Source organism: Odontesthes bonariensis, chromosome 16 (genome assembly GCF_027942865.1).
Source record: "Odontesthes bonariensis isolate fOdoBon6 chromosome 16, fOdoBon6.hap1, whole genome shotgun sequence".
Lineage (NCBI taxonomy): Eukaryota > Metazoa > Chordata > Actinopteri > Atheriniformes > Atherinopsidae > Odontesthes > Odontesthes bonariensis.
In genome coordinates this window covers 35,687,850-35,708,628 of record NC_134521.1, presented here as the reverse complement: position 1 = coordinate 35,708,628, position 20,779 = coordinate 35,687,850, and the positions used below count along the sequence as shown (strand labels likewise).

Here is a 20,779-nt window from a genome sequence, read left to right as displayed (position 1 = left end):
GCAGAATAACGACATATAAATGTGTACATAACGTCAAAAAAAGCCAGCCAAAGTGAGCATAAGGATAAGAATAATAATAAGAGACTGACAGTCACAAAACTCTGGCAAAAAGAAAACTATTGAACAAACTGACATATGGGCCAAGGAGTCTCGTGTAAAATAAAAAGCAAATAAAACAAAGATTTAGGACAACAGTTCGTCCATAATCCCAAGTTGAGAACAAGCCCATATTGTTGTTTTTGCTTTATGATTAGTTGAAGGTTTAATTGTAAGCAAGTATTGCTTTAATTCAATCAAAAAAACATTGAAATGTGGTTTTCTTTTTAAAAATTTGCATTTGTGTGTGAAATTTAGCTTTTATAATTAATAAATGAATAAAGAAAACCTTCGGATTCATTTTGCCACTTAGTTGAAACCCAAACAGGACATGTTCCCAAGTTCGGTAAAGTTGGAAAGATGTTCCCAGTACAGCTGGAAGCTTGCTGATATTTTTAAGTCAACAAAATGACAAAAATGTTGCCAGAAATCTTTACAATGAGGACACATCCACAACAAATGAGTAATGGACTCAGGGCAAAGGTCACAAAAGGTACAGTTTACATTAATGTTAGAGTTGAACTTCTTTAGGTGGTCTTTAGCAGGGTAGATCCTGTGAATGAGTTTAAAAATCTACGACAATAATAGACCACCCCGCCAAAGACCCCCACCCCTCCTGACGGTGGCAACTTCCTGCTCAACGCGACGTCCTTACGTCAGAGTTGTGCGTCCTGCCACCAGGAGCATCCGACTGGAAAATCTTATGGAAAAGAAAATCTCGAGTGTTAATAATAATCTGCTATTCATAACCGACGCCTTTTCAAGCTGTACGTTTTAATCCAGCGCGGTGGAGGTGGGCTGGCTCTGCCCACCCGGGTATATAAACTTAGCGGCGCAGCATGGAGCGCTGCTCGGGGTTGACGGACTGGATCTCCGACCGAGAAGCCGGACAACAGCTGCTTCTCACATCCAGCGGCTAGCGTCTAACTTTTAACTTCTGGCCTCATTTACCGCTCCTACAGGTCCTTTTTCCCGGCTGACTTTCAGCAGTCGTAGCCGGGTTACTCCGTCCTGTAATACCTGTGCTGTTACTCAGCTACCACCAGCACCGTATCTGCCTCTTCTGTACCTCAGACATGTCTGTGACCGACTGCTGACTGTTTCGGTGTGAAGTTCGACGCGGTTTCCTTTGAAAATGAAGTCTCCTCTGGCCCCCGGGATACGGCTTATCACGTCGTTTTCACGGGACAGCTGGTAAGTTTGGTTTATGTCCATTTAAAAAAAAAAGAATTGTTCTCCATAGCCAGCCACAACCAGAGCAGCTGTCCTACATGGGTATCTCCCCCATGTAAATGATTGACTCAATCAACTCGATAAACACGCATTGGGTGCATTTATATCAACTGGGCAAGTAAACCTATAGTATTTTTAATGATCTTTTTATACTATAGCTCGTCACCTGTTATAAACGTGTAATTGCTGGTTGACTACATGTACATACAGCTTGTTTAGCGGGGCTGTTGAAGTTAAGTTTACTCTTTTATTGACTCACGTTCGACCTTTAAGGAGTCGATCCTGCTCCCGCCAATCCAAGACTGGGGGGCTTCATTTTCAGAATATCTCAGCTTCCAACACCCCTCACACTGCTGCTGCACACAGTGTGTGTGTGTGTGTGTGTGTGTGTGAGAGAGATTAATGTTGGTTAATTACTTTATGGTAACATTATTACCAAAAGTCTGTCAGAAAAGCTGAGGGAAATTCTATACGTCAAACATTATGATAGAGTTGATAGTTTTGTATCTTTGCACTTAGAAAGTGTCCTATCATAAGGTTTCCTGGTCCGTGTTTATGCCCTCAGATGTATTCTTTTGGCTGGCTTTGTAAAAAAAAGAAAAGAAAAAAAAGTATTAAATCTGTGAGACTGAAATGCTGAGCTTGCAGTTTCCCTTTAAACGCGACTGAAACGATGAGTGCCAAAAGGAGCTGAAAACAAGCAGGTTCAAGTCAAAGCAGTTTGTTTTGCACACTTTATTGGGATTAGGTTATAGCACTTTATGCCTAAAAGGAAACGTGTTGCAGCCACATGTAGGAATCCTCACAGGGAGGAAACGTAGAAACTTTAAAGGAGCACCTCAGTTCCAGGGGTCACCCAGACTCTTACACACCTGTTCGGGGATTTCTCACAGTCTTGCTTTGCAGAACGCTACCAGAACCTCGGAGTAATAAGCGGGTCGTGTTAATTGAAACTCCCTCTCGCAGTGCTGTGCCAGCTTTCTAGTTGATGTGATGAAAAACACTTGAATGCCTGATAAATAATGAGCTACTTTCAGCAGTTAGTCTGAACACCTCTGCAGTCCAATGCAGATCATCACAGCCATGTGTTTTATATAATAGTAACCCTTTAAAGGACAGCTTGGCCAGCTTTGCGCCGCTCTCTGTCAGTCAGGGTCCGTCCCTCAGTGTCTTTACGTCGGTCGTGCACCCCTGGACACGCACAGAGGTTGTCATTTCTAAATGTGACCGTCCAATCCACGTAAAATGAAATCCATGTTGCTGTTGGAGAGACGCACAGAGATGAAGAGCGTTGCTCAGTCTCAGTTGAGGCCCAGTGTGCGTTCTCATGACGTTTACATCAGTGGTAAACAAATGAAGAGTTCTTATTTCTGTTTAGAAAATACCTGCCGCAACTTAGAACACGCAAAGGCTTCTTTTAGTTTTCATAGTGTCCGACACAAAGTGGATTTTACGTCAGAGTGGCCAGTATTTAACACATCAACTTCATTTTCAATCTGTTTCCTTTCAGGTATCGTGGTTATATTCTCTTCCTCACGTTCCTCTTCTACACAGCCTACCATCTGTCACGGAAGCCTATCAGCATTGTTAAGGTGACTGAAGCGGTTCATTTATTTTCTTTCTCCCTTTTGCATCTGTAGTATTTACAGGATCAAATGCTGTCTGGAAGGTTCCTCTCAGAGCTACCTTTGTTGTAGCCAAGCACAGCCATAGCACCACAGCGAGACAATAAAGCGTTTAAATAAACATTTACATGATGACAACAACAACAACAATAAGAATAACAAAATCTCTGCTCTTCAAACCCAGCCGCAATTAAAGGCTCAACTTTATCATGTCAATTAATCAGACTGAACCTAATGCTTTTGGTGATGTTGCCTAAAATCAAAAGAAGTGAAAGCTAATAGAAAGGATTCATTTGCATCTAGCTTATCGGTTAAGTTTTGCCGTTTCACCTGCTTTCTTCTGTCTCTCTCTGTGAAACTCAGAGTGAGCTGCACAGAAACTGTTCCACACTCGTCCGACCGGCAGACCTCAACATTACCAATAATGCCACCTGGTGTGACTGGGCTCCTTTTGGTAAGTTTTTTACTTGCTGTTATTGTACGGCCAGTCTGAATAAGCAGGTGCTTATTTTTCAAATAGGTCGATGTTTTCTGATTACAGAATGTTCATTCTGAGCAGCAAATATTGAGTGAATCTCATACATGTATGTATATGAATAAGATATGCATGGCGGTCGTTTACTTATCAGAATAAATCAGATTTTCTGTGTAGCATAAAGGACAGAAAGCAGGTCAACCGTTTACAGTCAGTACAGATAATATTTTCCTGGGATTGTTTATTGATCATCAATGTGAAACAGTTCAAATAAACATCTTTGCCAAACTTCCACTTTTCCTGGTAACTCAGCCACCATCTTATTGCTTCATGTCAACACGTAGCTGTTGAGCCGCGCTGGTGTTGACTCGTCGAGTGAAGCCGCTCACACTAATGAGAAGCGTGCTGACAATTAGTGGGGAATTCAGTTTAAAATGTGGCAAACGGATGAGAATGAAGTTACAGTACACTCTGTCTGTAGTTGTTTAATAGGGGACAGTTAGATGATATGGTACAAGCTTTGTATCTGTGTGTTAAATGTGAAGCTGTTTCTGACACATCCACTAGGCTCAGGGTTTAACACCTAAATCCTGTTTGCTAAAATCGTTTCAAGAAATGATCTCCTAAAAATGTGGCTTTTGGTGCAGTTGTGAGCCTATTGCTGGTTTCATACCATCTATTTCTGCAAAGAGTGAGTCCAGTTCCCACTGAGCGTGGCGCTTTTACATATATGTTATGGTTAGTTTTACATGTATGTGGGCTGAAAAAAGCCCGTTCCAGGCCGTAGCTTCTTAGTCACATATCAAACATTAGAATGGCATCACACTGCTTATCTAATAATTACACCCATTTCCCAAAATGCCTTTTAACATCATGCCTTCATCTGAGTTTCATGAGCTGAAGTCTAGTCGCACCTTTTGAACCAGCCACTACATGTAGATAATCATTAGATGTCATTCTGTCACTTTTTAACGTGACAGTATCATAAGTGACGGCATAGAAAGGGTTATTGTTAGGACACAAGCTCCCCTGTTCCTGAGTTCCAATTTTGCCATGAGATCTGCTTTTCAGAGGAGCCATACAGACAGGTAAATAACTGATGTCCTAACTTTATTTCTACACATGAATAAGGCAAGGACCTGATTGGTTGTAACAGAGGACCGCATGGTGAACAAAGCAGAACAAATAGCAGCCAGTTGAAGCGATTGCCCATCCCTACCACGCACTATGCGGGTTAAATTACTGGTCTGATTCGCCGTATCAGCCTTTATTGTTAAGTGGGTGACCAGTGAGGACACATGTCTTTGATGGTGAACGACTCCTGCTAGTTGATAAGGAGGAAAAACATTTCCATAGGCCAGGACCCCTAATTGCAATTTGATGCCATTATAACCCGATATAACACATTCGCGTTCACGTAGCCGTGTTCAGAAGGTGTCGTTGTTCTTAATTTGTTAAAGAAATTGATCTGGATCTGGAAGTCTCATAGAATTCAGGTGGATATTTATGTAATAATACTGACAGTATGGCCATAAACTTCTGCTAATTACAAGTACTGACGTGGACAAAAGTAACAGTTTCATCTGTGTTCTCTCTCTCAGACCAGGACAACTACAAGACCCTGTTTGGGGTGGTGGACAACTCCTTCCTGGTTGCCTATGCCATCGGCATGTTTTTCAGGTTTGTGTGTGCTGTTATTGTCCGACTGTTCTGTTTTTTTTAATCTCAGCTATCCTGACCCCAAACCAATTCCTTGTGTTCACAGTGGGATATTTGGCGAGCGCCTTCCTCTGCGGTACTACCTGAGTTTTGGGATGCTGATGAGTGGATTGTTCACATCTCTGTTTGGACTCGGCTTCTACTTGAACATCCACTCATTAGGTTACTACGCCTTCGTCCAGGTACACACACAACTCCTCAAACTTGTACACGTATCAGTCTTGGAAATTGAGTAAGTAGGTGTGTTTAGACAGAAGTTCCCTTATTCCTTTTAATAACTTTTCATGAGCTGTTTCAGTTGGTTCTGTGGTGGTTTCTTGACATTTGGAAGCAGATTTTACCTTTAAACTTTTCACTGAATAAAGAACAGCTTTGAATAGCTCCAAAAAACTCATGATCCATTAGACAAGAAGAAAGGAAGCACAGAGATCAGGTGAGCTGTCTTGCTGACTCAAGCCCCAGGCAGGCACACAGCAGCCAGGTTTCATTTGCTGATCAGTGCTGCAGGAATGTGCTCCACGCTCGGTGCCTCGCATGAGTCTTGTTTCACTTCCACAGTTTTTTTTGGGAGTACTTTTGACCAATAGTAACCACTCATGCCTGCATGCCTGAGCCGGCTGAACAAATGAGCTTCACACCAACATATAGCTCCCTTACAGAGAAACCAGAGTTACAAATACCTTTCTTCTTACAGAGAAAACTCAAAATCATTGTTCAAAAGTTCTACTGAAAGTCTTTATATAAAATTGTGTTTGAAATAGAAAGTGTTAAAAAACTCCAGATTTAAAGTAGCCTGGCTGACGCGTCCACATCTGGATGAGATGGTGGTCTGGGAACTAGGTGTGCATTTTCTCGTATTTGAGGCGTGGTTTACGAATGCCTAGAGCCGTTTATTGGGCGCTACGAATGTCTATCAAATGGCGTCTGGTTCTTCCCATGCTGCTTTGTGCGCGATTCATAGCCAATTGTATCACTTATACCAGATGACGTATGTAGAGCGACAGAAATTCAACGAGGAAGAAGGCAATGAAATCTTTCAATGCCAAACGTTGCTATTTTTTAAAAGTAAACTTGCGTTCTAAGCTACTTAAAACACTTTCTAAGGCTGCATCGAACGGTAACGTTGTGTCCGCTGCCATGTTGGATTAACACTCTACAAGCTTCGGTGTTGCACATAGACATCGTCATCGTCTTGCTGCCCCCCCCCCCCGTTCTGTGATTGGTTCCCTAACTCAGGCAAAAATAAGGGCGGTGGTTTCCAGGCTGCCTTTGCAGTGTGAATGAAATCGCGCGCAAAGCAGCATGGGAATTCCCAGGCTAGATTTAAAGGGTAAAGAACCTCAACAAGAAGTCCCTGTGATTTATTGTATGGACCAACAATCCTTTCCTTCTATTAAGAATGTGATGACTGTAAACATTGTGTGCCAGTACACGTCTTTCCATCCCTTGAAAACATGGAGGGATCTCATGGTCTTTACTCACACACTCATCACATGACTCTCAGCTGCATCACATTGCCACAAAAACACGTCTGGGCTTATGAGCTTTAGGCTGGTGAGGGAATGTGATGAGTGCCTGCTCAGTGCTCTCTGTCCTCCTTTTTATGTGGAATTTGCAGCGTTGGAGCAGTGTTGTGATGCTTTGTTGCACAAAGTTAACTCAGGCTGCCCTCTGCTCCTGTTTGCTTCACTCTGCAGGTCATGAACGGGCTCATGCAGACTACCGGTTGGCCATCCGTGGTAGCTTGTGTCGGCAACTGGTTTGGAAAGGGGAAGTGAGTACAGAGTCCTGCTGACTGTGCAGGATTAGAAGCTTTTTTTTTTTTTCATGCAGCCAGCTGAATCACACACAGACACTTTGGTCACGTTCTAACAGCGCTGGGAAAGCAGCTCAGTTACACCCCTTCATAGATCTAAATGTCTTGAGCGGGAGCTCAATAAACTGGTCAAACTGGTTCTTTCTGAAGTAGAACTACAAGCTCAGCAAACAAACAGTAGTCACGTGCCTGAATGGGTCCCGCCCCTTCAATGTGTCTGTAGATATAGATTCAGTTTAATGTTTACATGCCGAAAATGAGCTTTAGCTTCTCAGAAAACAGGTTACATAAGAAATCATGACAAGTTCACATGTGGTGGGGCTGATCAGAGGAAATTGTAACACATCTAACTCAGTCTTCTGGGTCAGTCAATTGTCTTTTAAGCTTGAGTTCACAAGTTATTATGGAGATTCCAGTCCTGTGTGTTAAGTACAGATAGTGCATGTGTGAGGAAACAGCTGGAGCAGCAAAAAGAGGCCATTTTTTATTATTTAGTAATCTGCCAGATTTATTGTTTATTGTTTATTCCAATCATCTGATAAGAGTCAGGCGTCTCCCCTCCCTGATAGTGTTCGTACAAGGCACGGTTATGAATATCCTAACTCCAGATTCATACTTAACGCACATACTTCAGGATATAATCCACCATAAAAGCTACTGGACAGAGAGCAATTCATGAATTATTAAGTGACTTGTGAAGTTTTTTTCTTATATTCAAAATTTAGCAGAAAACAAAAGATATTTATAAAAAAAAGAAAAGAAAAGATTTTTAGGAGCTCATAGAATTCAAGCCCATTATTTCTGAAGCAATACTTCTGATAGAAATAACTGTTCACGGCTGTATGTGTTTTGATTGTTAGGCGGGGCTTAATCATGGGCGTGTGGAACTCCCACACCTCAGTGGGAAACATCTTGGGTTCCCTCATCGCGGGGGTCTTCGTCTCCTCAGAGTGGGGAATGTCCTTCATCGTCCCCGGGGTCATCATTGCTTCCACTGGGATCCTGTGCTTCTTCTTCCTGGTTGAAAGTTAGTTTTCGTTTGTGATAAAAAAAATTTAAAAAAGTACTCACACAGATCTTCGACAGAGTCCTTTAGCAGTTTTGGATTACGTCACTGGGCTCAAGTTAGAGTTTAATAACCAAAGTCAAAATCTATCCTGCTCTCTCTGTAAGATTACACGTCCTCTCTCTTTTTCAGAGCCTGAAGACGTGAACTGCACTCTTCCTCAGCATCATGTGAGTTTTAACAAAAATATTCATCTTTCTCAATCACCCGTAACAAGACATCTGAAACTCACTGCTGTGTTTGTGTATCAGAGCGATGAGGAGAATGATGAGACGGAGCCGCTCCTGCAAAACTCACCCAACGGTAACCAGACCATCAACGGTGCCATTTCCACTGAAACTCCAGTGATTGTACAGGAACACACCGAGGCCATAAGCTTCATGGGGGCTCTCTGTATACCTGTGAGTGAACACAACTGCTTTAACCACAGGGATGTCAGACTTGTTTCATTTGGGATTTCATTTTTAAATGTAAGAATGCAAAGCCATGAAAATAAGTTACTGCGGCTTCATCTAGTGGTCTTATAAAGAATGGCACTATTTGAATCATAAGAGCTTGAATAAGGGCAACTAGTTGGTGGGGAGTATCAGTTTACAGTGTTACACTGCACCCCCTGACCAATGTGCATGTTGTTAGAGTTATTATCACCTCTGAATTTTGGGAGTTTTGGTCACAGGAGGTCAATGGTTGTGAAACTGCCTGGGGAGGAGAGAGTGCTGCATTATAGGTGCTGGGAAGGGGATACCTGAGACCACCTCCTCTGTTCAAAGATGTTTTTTCCAGTTTAAAATAGATTTTTGACTTTGAATGAGAGGTGAAATGTCTTCAAGATCCAAGAAGAGGTCCAGTTGCCCTTATTCAAGCTCTTATGATTACAATGACCTGAATCAAGAATCTTTGTTGTCACTATGCAGGCATAATGACATTTTGTTCAGGAGCTCTTGGCTTAGGATACACAAAAAGATACAAGGCACACAGTATAAAGATATCTAAATAATATTAAAAAAAATAATAAAAATAGTAAAAGTTAAAGTAAAAAGTCACAGTGCAATCCGATTGTTGAATGACTGTATTGCACATATTGCAGCATAAGTAGTCATAAAAGTGCAGTGCAGTGCGAGTGTCTGTCTGCAGGGGTTAAAAATCAGTCTATGGGTGGGGGGTGGATGAGTGGGGGTGTGGGGTGATGGATTTTACAGCTCTGGGGAAGAAGCTGTGTCTCAGTCTGTTGGTGTGGGTTTTGATACTCCTGTACCTCTTTCCGGATGGAAGAGGCACAAACAGTTGGTGTCCTGGGTGGGTGGGGTCTGTGGCTATATGACTGGCCCTCCTTTGGAACCGGCCGTCGTATAATGAGTCCAGGTGTGGGAGAGGACTCCCCACAATCCCCTGTGCCGTCTGGACCACACGGGCCAAGTCCTTCCTGTCCTGTGCAGTGCAGGTCCCATCGCACACTGTTGCACTGAGACAGAGGATGCTCTCTGTTGTGGCTCTGAAGAAGGTTGTAAGAAAGCGAGGGGAGAGGCCAGTCCTCTTCAGCTTCCTCAGGAAGAAGAGCCTTTGTTGGGCCTTCTTCACCAGGTGGGATATGTGCATGGACCAGGTGAGGTCAGATGTGATGTGGATGCCCAGGAACTGGATGTTGTCCACCCGCTCCACCTCCGCCCCATGAATGAGGAGAGGGGTGTGTTCTGTCTTCCTGGATCTCCTGGAGTCCACAATGACCTCCTTGGTCTTGCTGGTGTTCAGGACCAGGTTGTTGTCTGAACACCATCCTGTCAGGTGCTGGATCTCCTCTCTGTAGTGAGTCTCATTGTTGTCCGATATGAGACCCACTACGGTGGTGTCGTCTGCAAACTTTACAGCCATGTTTGTTGAGTGAATAGCAGAACTGTCGTGTGTGAACAGAGTGAAAAGGGCCGGGCTGAGCACACATCCCTGCGGTGTGCCTGTGCTCAGGATCAGTGTGGACGATGTGCAGTCCCCAATTCTCACCACTTGAGGCCTGTTGGTGAGAAAGTCTCTGATCCAGAAGCACAGGGGGCCAGACAGTCCCAGGTTGTGAAGTTTCGGCGTCAGCTTGTCCGGAATCACAGTATTTAAAGCTGAACTGAAGTCCACAAATAACATCCTGACGTAGTGTTGGGATGCTCCAGGTGAGTCAGGGCCGTGTGCAGTGCTAATGAGACTGCGTCCTCTGTGGATCGGTTCTCCCTGTAGGCGAACTGATGTCTGTCCAGAGTAGCAGGAATGATGTCCTTGATGTGACTTAGGACAATCCTCTCAAAGCACTTCATGATCACCGGTGTCAGAGCGACGGGGCGGTAATCGTTGAGGCTGGTGATAGCAGATTTTTTCGGCACAGGCACAAAGATGGACGACTTGAGGCAAGCAGGAACTGAAGCGAGCTGCAGGGACAGGTTGAAAATGTCCATGAAAACTCCAGCCAGCTGATGAGCACACAGCTTAAGAACTCGACCTGACACCTTATCTGGCCTGCAGCTTTGTTTGTGTTGATCCCCCTCAGGGTGGAGCTCACCTGCTGTTGCTGCAGGACAAGAGCCCAGGATTGCTCCTCAAGCGGAGGCAGATGAACAGTCTCTCTGCTGCCAGGTGTGTCGAAGTGCAAAGAAACTGTTCAGGGTGTCAGGCAGGGTGGGGTCGTGGCTGATCTTCTGGTTGCTGTTCCTGTAGTCCCTTATGGTTCTGATGCCTCTCCACATTTCCCGTGGGTTGTTGTCAGCAAAGTGCCCCTCAATGCGCTGTCTGTACCTGCGTTTGGCCTGTTGGATGCCCTTCCTCAGTTCCGTCCGGGCCTTGCTGTAGGCCATCCCGTCACCTGACCTGTAGGCCATTCTGTCCCCTGACCTGTAGGCCATTCTGTCCCCTGACCTGTAGGCCATTCTGTCCCCTGACCTGTAGGCTGCATCCTGTCACCTGACCTGTAGGCCATCCTGTCACCTGACCTGTAGGCTGCATCCCGTCACCTGACCTGTAGGCTACATCCTGTCACCTGACCTGTAGGCCATCCTGTCACCTGACCTGTAGGCTGCATCCTGCCACCTGACCTGTAGGCCATCCTGTCACCTGACCTGTAGGCCATCGTGTCACCTGACCTGTAGGCCATCCTGTCACCTGACCTGTAGGCCATCCTGTCACCTGACCTGTAGGCCATCGTGTCACCTGACCTGTAGGCCATCGTGTCACCTGACCTGTAGACTGCATCCCGTCACCTGACCTGTAGGCTGCATCCTGCCACCTGACCTGTAGGCCATCCTGTCACCTGACCTGTAGGCCATCGTGTCACCTGACCTGTAGACTGCATCCTGCCACCTGACCTGTAGGCCATCCTGTCACCTGACCTGTAGGCTGCATCCTGTCACCTGACCTGTAGGCTGCATCCTGTCACCTGACCTGTAGGCTACATCCTGTCACCTGACCTGTAGGCCATCCTGTCCCCTGACCTGTAGGCTGCATCCTGTCACCTGACCTGTAGGCCATCCTGTCACCTGACATGTAGGCCATCCTGTCACCTGACCTGTAGGCCATCCTGTCACCTGACCTGTAGGCCATCCTGTCACCTGACCTGTAGGCCATCCTGTCACCTGACCTGTAGGCTGCATCCTGTCACCTGACCTGTAGGCCATTCTGTCCCCTGACCTGTAGGCTGCATCCTGTCACCTGACCTGTAGGCTGCATCCTGTCCCCTGACCTGTAGGCTGCATCCTGTCACCTGACCTGTAGGCCATCCTGTCACCTGACCTGTAGGCCATCCTGTCACCTGACATGTAGGCCATCCTGTCACCTGACCTGTAGGCCATCCTGTCACCTGACCTGTAGGCTGCATCCTGCCACCTGACCTGTTGGCCATCCTGTCACCTGACCTGTAGGCCATCCTCTCACCTGACCTGTAGGCCATCCTGTCACCTGACCTGTAGGCTGCATCCTGCCACCTGACCTGTAGGCCATCCTGTCACCTGACCTGTAGGCCATCCTGTCACCTGACCTGTAGGCCATTCTGTCCCCTGACCTGTAGGCCATTCTGTCCCCTGACCTGTAGGCTGCATCCTGTCACCTGACCTGTAGGCTGCATCCCGTCACCTGACCTGTAGGCCATCCTGTCACCTGACCTGTAGGCTGCATCCCGTCACCTGACCTGTAGGCTGCATCCCGTCACCTGACCTGTAGGCCATTCTGTCCCCTGACCTGTAGGCTGCATCCCGTCACCTGACCTGTAGGCCATTCTGTCCCCTGACCTGTAGGCTGCATCCTGTCACCTGACCTGTAGGCCATCCTGTCACCTGACCTTTAGGCTGCATCCTGTCACCTGACCTGTAGGCCATTCTGTCCCCTGACCTGTAGGCTGCATCCTGTCACCTGACCTGTAGGCCATCCTGTCACCTGACCTGTAGGCCATCCTGCCACCTGACCTGTAGGCCATCCTGTCCCCTGACCTGTAGGCTGCATCCTGCCACCTGACCTGTTGGCCATCCTGTCACCTGACCTGTAGGCCATCCTGTCACCTGACCTGTAGGCTGCATCCCGTCACCTGACCTGTAGGCCATCCTGTCACCTGACCTGTAGGCCATCCTGTCACCTGACCTGTAGGCTGCATCCTGTCACCTGACCTGTAGGCTGCATCCTGTCACCTGACCTGTAGGCCATCCTGTCACCTGACCTGTAGGCCATCCTGTCACCTGACCTGTAGGCCATCTTGTCACCTGACCTGTAGGCTGCATCCTGCCACCTGACCTGTAGGCCATCTTGTCACCTGACCTGTAGGCCATCCTGTCACCTGACCTGTAGGCCATCCTGTCACCTGACATGTAGGCCATCCTGTCACCTGACCTGTAGGCCATCCTGTCACCTGACCTGTAGGCCATCCTGTCACCTGACCTGTAGGCTGCATCCTGCCACCTGACCTGTTGGCCATCCTGTCACCTGACCTGTAGGCTGCATCCTGCCACCTGACCTGTTGGCCATCCTGTCACCTGACCTGTAGGCTGCATCCTGCCACCTGACCTGTTGGCCATCCTGTCACCTGACCTGTAGGCTGCATCCTGCCACCTGACCTGTTGGCCATCCTGTCACCTGACCTGTAGGCTGCATCCTGCCACCTGACCTGTAGGCCATCCTGTCACCTGACCTGTAGGCCATTCTGTCCCCTGACCTGTAGGCCATTCTGTCCCCTGACCTGTAGGCCATTCTGTCCCCTGACCTTTAGGCTGCATCCTGTCACCTGACCTGTAGGCTACATCCTGCCACCTGACCTGTAGGCTGCATCCTGTCACCTGACCTGTAGGCCATCCTGTCACCTGACCTGTAGGCTGCATCCTGTCACCTGACCTGTAGGCCATCCTGTCACCTGACCTGTAGGCTGCATCCTGTCACCTTACCTGTAGGCCATCCTGTCACCTGACCTGTAGGCCATCCTGTCACCTGACCTGTAGGCTGCATCCTGTCACCTTACCTGTAGGCCATCCTGTCACCTGACCTGTAGGCTGCATCCTGTCACCTGACCTGTAGGCCATCCTGTCACCTGACCTGTAGGCCATCCTGCCACCTGACCTGTAGGCCATCCTGCCACCTGACCTGTAGGCCATCCTGTCACCTGACCTGTAGGCCATCCTGTCCCCTGACCTGTAGGCCATCCTGTCACCTGACCTGTAGGCCATCCTGTCACCTGACCTGTAGGCCATCCTGTCACCTGACCTGTAGGCCATCCTGTCCCCTGACCTGTAGGCTGCATCCTGCCACCTGACCTGTAGGCTGCATCCTGTCACCTGACCTGTAGGCTGCATCCTGCCACCTGACCTGTAGGCTGCATCCTGCCACCTGACCTGTAGGCCATCCTGTCACCTGACCTGTAGGCTGCATCCTGCCACCTGACCTGTAGGCTGCATCCTGCCACCTGACCTGTAGGCTGCATCCTGCCACCTGACCTGTAGGCTGCATCCTGCCACCTGACCTGTAGGCCATTCTGTCCCCTGACCTGTAGGCTGCATCCTGCCACCTGACCTGTAGGCCATTCTGTCCCCTGACCTGTAGGCCATTCTGTCCCCTGACCTGTAGGCCATTCTGTCCCCTGACCTGTAGGCTGCATCCCGGGTTTTGAGCAGAGACCGCACCGTGCTGTCACACCATGCTTTCTGATTTGGAAACACCTTGATGGTCTTTGTGGGTAGAACAGCATCAGTGCAGAACTGCAGATAGTCCAGGACAGATGATGTGTAGGCCTCCAGGTCTGAGCTGTCTTTAAACACTTACCAGTCAGTCAGTTCAAAAGTCCTGTGGTGCTGAAGAAGCCTCCTCAGTCCATACCTGAACTGTTTTGGTGGATGATTTGCTCCTGCAGATCAGAGGTTTATATGACTGAGAAAATTCATCCACTGTAGCAAAAGAAATTCCATGGTATTTTTAGTTTTGACAGAATGTACTAATTGAGTTCGGGTTGTAGGATTGCTTATGTCGCGCCTTCATGGGTCACTTGAATGGAAAAGGGTCATTACTACTGTTAATGTCTGTTTTTAATCTAAAGCGATAAGTCAAAGTGGTTGTTGTGAAAAAAGGTCCATTTGTTTCCCCTGACAAGTTGTGGAGTGACTCTGTTGTTTTATGATATTATGGCTTTGAATGTTACTGTCCTTATAGTCTTTTTTACAAGTGACTGGTGGCTCGTTCAAGCCTAAACATGCGTCCTGTTGTGAGTGTGAGAGATGTTTCGCCTTTTTGTACTCCAACCAATCACAATAAAGAAACCCCTAAGTAAACATGGAAGCTACAGTTGACGTTGCTCGGGGCCGTTTTTGTGGCAGTTTATCACAACTGTCAAACAACTCTGGCGGTTTACTGGTTTGGGAGCCTTTGCATTCAACCTAATCTTTTTCACCATTTTCCAGCCACTGTCTATGATGAATGTCATTTCTGAGTCCTAATCCAACCCCACACAGCTCTGAGTGATTGATTTGTTTCTCTAACTGGTGGAAACAGCCAGCAGTGAGCACGACACCACCCATGATATTTAAAATCCAACTGAAAATGTGGGAAGTAATCAGAGATCTTGAGTGTGACTTGTTCAGGTTGGGATGCATGAGAAGGGAAAAAAAGGCCTTTATTGGCAGTTTTGGACTGGCAGACTGTCAGCTGTCCTGTGGTTCTTGTTCATCGTGATACTGACGGAACAGTCTGATAAACGAGGCTTCCCTTGAAACTGAAAGATGATGTACTTTGTGTGTGTGACAGAGAGAGAAGTTTATTCTGATAAAAGATTTCGTGAGGCTGGAAATATCTGATTCTCTGACCTTGGCTCTGAGAGCCCTCACAGGCCGTAGTAGCTCCTGAAACTTAAGCTCTCTCAGTATGTGTGCAGTCCTTGAACCTCCGCTACGCACTGCTATCTCTGCTGGAGTGTTGCCAGATCTGCTGGGACGCTGCATTTCAGCGTCATTCCTCTTCACAAAATGAATCCACTTTTTCTTTTTCTCATTTCTCGTAGTCGTTTCAAGTAGACAGTCCAAGTTCTGTCAATTCTGGCACCAGAAAAGACACATTTCAGGGATGTTGGCAAAGCAGTTAACTAGCTAGTAGCTTCTCCGAGGCTTATGCATCGTAGGCTTGTTTATTATGTTCAAGAGTAAGGTGTGCGATCACTTTCGCTGCATCCCACTGCATCATGGACTGGTGATTTTAGACTTCCCCTAAAAATTCTGAGCTGAAAATCGATGAAAAACTGTTCATCAGTCGGACTTTACTGTTCAGTAAAACACACGTCTGGATTTTTAACATGTTGGAAGTATCTACTGTCCAACAGTTTTCAGGATGTCTGGTGTCTTACAGGGAGTGGTGGAGTTCTCGCTCTGTCTGATGTTTGCCAAACTGGTCAGCTACACCTTCCTGTACTGGCTTCCTCTCTACATCTCAAACGTCGGTCAGTATTTTACACACACACGTTTTCTTCTATTCGATGAGGAGAGTGTCACTCCAAAAAAATGTTTTCCTCACAATTCTAAGCTAATGTGTGTATGTTTTCTTTTTCTTCTCAGCACATTTTGATGCAAAACAAGCAGGAGATATGTCGACATTATTTGATGTGGGAGGAATCGTGGGTAAGCTGTCCTGATTAAGAAGTCATATCCTCTGGACAGATTGTGTTAAAAAAATATATCAAGGGGAAACAAGTTAAAAAAATCATACGATGGAAGTTAGTTCTCCTGATTGATTCTCCTGAAGCAGCTTTTGTTTCGTCACTCTCACGGAAGCATCTGATCAGTCTGAACCAGCTTTGTGTCCACAGGAGGCATCCTGGCAGGGCTCGTGTCTGACTACACAGGTGGGAGGGCGACGACCTGCTGCGTCATGCTTATTGCTGCTGCCCCCATGGTGAATATTACCTCCTTTCAGATGATCAGGTCAAAGAGCTTGGTCATGTTATATTTTGCTAACTTTGCTCAAATTACTCCACCAATTCCAAGAGCTGCCACAGTAGCTCAGGATTCTTCCCAGGCTAATAAGATGAGTCAGCTGAAGTTGTTAATAGCTGCATGGAGTCTGGAGGTCATTAGATTAAGTTAAATGATGTATTTTCTCTGTCTGAGTGACAGCATATGTTTAAGTGCAGTGGGTTGAAGGGTTTCCACGCTTAGCTGATGTGTGCTGATGGTTTGTGATTGCTCTTGTTCCAGCTTTTCCTCTATAATTACATTGGACAAAGGAGCATTGGTACCACAGTAGGTAAGACTTTCTAACTGTATTTAATAAAGGTTCATACCACCATATAAATGCTTCTGTCACATTATGTAATCCAGTGTTTTTTCGGAGCTGAAAGTTAAAATGAACAATTTCACCGTTAGGACTTCCTGCAGCACAGCCCGAGATACTGTCTGAAGTAATCTGTCAATATAACACAGTAAAGACACCTCAGAGGAGTCTGTGTTTAATTCTGACATGTGGAATGTGATCATGAGAGAAGAAGGTGCTCAGCAAGTGACTTATGGATTGATTGATTGATTGATCTTTGTTTGCTTCATGGTCATGAATCAGAGCAGCATGTTTCCTTTTTAGAAAAAGAAAACTGAGAGTGAGTTCTGAGAAGATGAAAGAAGTGTCCGTCCTTTCACTCATAGTCACTATCAAGACGTAAACCCAGTCTGAAATGAATGTATTACAGCCAGCAGAGTGGATCTGTACACGGTTAACATTTAGTCACATGCTTAGTTCTTCACTTTTAAGGATAAAATGTTACATTTAGCAATTCTTTTTTTATATATAGCCATGCTGATGGTGTGTGGAGGCCTGGTGAATGGACCATACGCCCTCATCACAACAGCCGTATCTGCTGACCTGGTAAGACCTGCTGCATCATGGGAAATCTTCATGCGACTGCCATCTATCATTAGGCCTTAAAAGAAATGCTGTGTTACTGATGTGATGATGTCTTCGATGTAACAGGGAACACACGCGAGTCTGAGAGGGAACTCCAGGGCATTATCAACTGTGACCGCCATTATTGACGGGACTGGATCAATTGGTATGTAATGAGCAGCTGAACTGTGAAGATTTCCATCTTAAATGGTGTAAAAATGACAACATTAATTGTAATATCAATGATGGAACCAGTTAGCTCGACTGTAAAATATCTACGTTTGTCCATAGTACAAAAAAAATCTCTGCTGTATCCTCTGTCATGACACTTTGTACAAAAGTGCTCAAAATGTCACAATAGCAAATCTAATCATATGCGAGGACTCTTTGGTGTGAGAATTGATCTCTTCTTTTACCTTCACAGTTGTGAAATGTGTGTTTTACAGATGGTCAGTCAGGCAAGGGAAGGTCACTCATTTCTGTTTTTTGAGCAACAAATAATTCAGATGGTTGATAATTTTATCATAATTTTGCCAATGATAATTTAAGTTACATGAGAAAAAAATTAGTACAAGCATATTTAATTATGAAAGGATTAGGGTTATGAAATGAAATTAGATGCGGAAACTTCCTGAAGCAGAAACTAGGAAACAGTTTGTTGGAGCATGTAAAGGAGAATATTGAATTCAACTGAATAATACTAAATGAATCCCAAAAGGTAACTGTGATTTTTTTTTTTTTGCTGTATGAACAACCAACCCTATAACACTCTTTGTTGCAGCGAAGCTGAAGAAGCCTCTGGCTGAACACAATTTGTTGTTTGATAGATGTGCAGCATTTCCATATTTGGCATGTTGTGCAACATTCCTCTTTGTAAAATCAGCTCTTGGGCCTCCAGAGCTGTCGCCGGCTCAGAGCCAGCAGTCTTTAATCAGTTTGTTCAGTTTCTTTGTGTCTGGCTCTGATGCTGTTGCCCCAACAGATGCTGCAGAGCAGACCTTTAACCCTTTGCTTTCTTAAGAAGTAGAATCTACTCTTCCCCTGCTTCGGTCTCAGTGTTGCAATTACAGTCGTGTCTGTTGTTTTTGCAGTGTTAAGAGGTGGGCACATGTGGGTGCCTTTTAAATGCCTAAAATGCGGTTTCTTTGTGATGGATAGTGCTTGATTAAGAGTGAACAGACAGCCTTTCATGTCACCTCTGCAGGTGCTGCATTGGGTCCTCTTTTGGCTGGTGTGATTTCTCCCACCGGCTGGAACAACGTCTTCTACATGCTCATCTCTTCCGACATCTTAGCTTGCTTGGTCAGAAACTCCTCTTTATTCACTCATATCTCTACAACTCTAACAGCAAAGTTTTAAACGCTTTAAATTGGCTTGTGTCCTTTTTTTCTTATTATTCAAGTCAGGTTTTATATGATTAAATCACTTCCCTATTGATGGCCCAAATGACGTGTGGTCTGCTCTTTTAGTTTTTGACCAGGCTAGTCTACAAGGAAGCTCTGGGCTGGTGTGGACGTGTCCCCCGAGTCAGAGGGTGAGTGTTACCATGACAATGGTGGCTTCAAGAATAAAATGAACCCTTTTTTGAATAGATTTTATTATATATTAGATTTATTTATTAGATAGAAAGCCTGACACAAACTACTGTTGTAGTGGTGTCTACCAGCACCACTTTTCTTCAACGAGGAATGAAATTTGGACTTAATGTCACAAAATGCAGACTTTCTGCTCCCAGCTGATAGAAATTTGAACATCGTGAGCTGACTTTTGCTTCTGTGATTCTGAAAACAACTGCAACTTTTTACTGCAGGTTCAAAGAAATCTGAAACAGCTACGCAATCAAAGCGGGAACAAACACAGAAGGGAACAACGCCTAAAATGACCTCACGTCACTGTACAGCGGACGTCCACTTTCCCTTTTGGCTGAATCGAAACCCAACTGGGTTATTCAAGGCACTAAGCTGACAATGGAAGCCTTCTGAGATGTCTTTTTATAGACAGAACTGATTATTTTTTACCACTAATCGACTTGTTCTAGCTCGTTTGTTTTAATATTCTTTTATCATTAAAGTGTATATACTGTGAGTTTTCTTCAATGTGTCCTTTTTTCTGTCTTCTAATGAGTATCTGCTTCCTCTTAATATTCACAATTCAGGCCAGTGATGTTTGACATGACAGATTAGTACTTTCATTTGATCATCGATAGCTATTATCTGAGGGCATTATAGAAAAAAGATAGAATTTGGGATCCTGCTCAGTATCATCTTTCTGTCTTCGGTCAGAGATGTTGGTCTGGCAAAAGAGCTGAATTTGAAGGTTTTTAAGGTTCTAAGTTTTCTGATCCCATGTTTTCATTTTACACTAATCCTGTCCTCCTGGATTAAACTGAATATCCAAAATAATGCAGCTGCATAATATTAGGCATGTCCACTGTTAGAAACCACTGCTGAGAAATCATATTTGTTCCAGTTAAAGTTAACCTGCTGTGATGTAGTACCTGTAATTTCCCCTGTACCTCCTGCAAAGTGAGGATCCCTTCCTAAACCATTAAGATTTCGGCTTGCACCTACATTACAGTCCTCATAACAGAGTTTAAACTCTTTTTACATCCTAAGTTCAACTTCTGTGAGCTTTGACCTCTGGATTCACCAATATTTGAATCCAGAGGTTTCAAATATGAATTTGTATAGACTCCACTTTTGAGCTCAAAGGAAAAAAATTAGGTCTGGGCCAGCTGCAGCGAGGACTATAGCCTCTTGTACATGGGGCTTTAATCATTTGTTTTATTATTGTAAAAGTCTGCTGCTGTCTGCTGTGGAACCGGAAAAAAAAGTAATCGGCGGATCCACTAAACATGGAGTAGGGTACGGAACTTTTACTTGGCCCATTTTCATGTTAAAGTTCTTCCAGACGGCGGAGTCGACAGAACCAAAGTCATCTGTAAACACTGCCAAGTTGAATTGTCTTCTCAGCGTAGTAGTTCCAGTCTAAAATATCACTTAAAGGCAAAACACACAACTGATAGCAGCAAGTCATTCAAGGAAACAGACAGTGGAGCGAGGCTTCTACATAAAAACTACAGAAAGATGCTGATGTTAAAAGTGTGTTTGCACAACAAATGTTATGGCACTTTCATTCATATGGCAGCACATTTAAAATAAAACTAAATGATAAAAGCTATACACTACTTTTGGATTCATTTTTGGATTCTGCGTACAAATGCGATTAATCGTGATTAATCAGAGAAATCATGTGATTAATTAGATTAAAGATTTTAATCGTTGCCCAGCCCTAAAAAGAAATATATATATAAATACATATCTGTAAACAACCTGTAAAAGAGATAGCTATTCCTTTTTATGAAGAAAGTCAGACGCACAACACATTGA

At 45.1% G+C, this 20,779-nt stretch overlaps 1 protein-coding gene across 1 annotated transcript; it reads left to right on the top strand.

Moving 5' to 3' along the window:
- The first annotated feature begins 752 nt into the window (after positions 1–752).
- On the top strand, positions 753–19,475 carry slc37a2 (solute carrier family 37 member 2). Its single transcript, XM_075486967.1, has 18 exons — positions 753–1,290; positions 2,840–2,921; positions 3,318–3,408; positions 5,031–5,109; positions 5,195–5,330; positions 6,846–6,922; positions 7,825–7,991; positions 8,163–8,200; positions 8,282–8,431; positions 15,867–15,957; positions 16,073–16,135; positions 16,324–16,409; positions 16,712–16,760; positions 17,299–17,372; positions 17,478–17,556; positions 18,595–18,692; positions 18,860–18,924; positions 19,201–19,475. Exons 1-18 carry the CDS (start codon positions 1,232–1,234, stop codon positions 19,214–19,216), a joined length of 1,500 nt encoding a protein of 499 aa, XP_075343082.1. The 5' UTR covers positions 753–1,231; the 3' UTR covers positions 19,217–19,475.
- The last annotated feature ends 1,304 nt before the right edge of the window (positions 19,476–20,779 follow it).

Coding starts and splice junctions, on each gene's coding strand:
- slc37a2 (XM_075486967.1), top strand. CDS start 1,232: ATGAAGTCTCCTCTGGCCCCCGGGATACGGCTTATCACGTCGTTTTCA. Junction 8,432..15,866: donor TGGGGGCTCTCTGTATACCT/GTGAGTGAACAC, acceptor GGTGTCTTACAG/GGAGTGGTGGAGTTCTCGCT. Junction 15,958..16,072: donor TCTCTACATCTCAAACGTCG/GTCAGTATTTTA, acceptor TTTTCTTCTCAG/CACATTTTGATGCAAAACAA.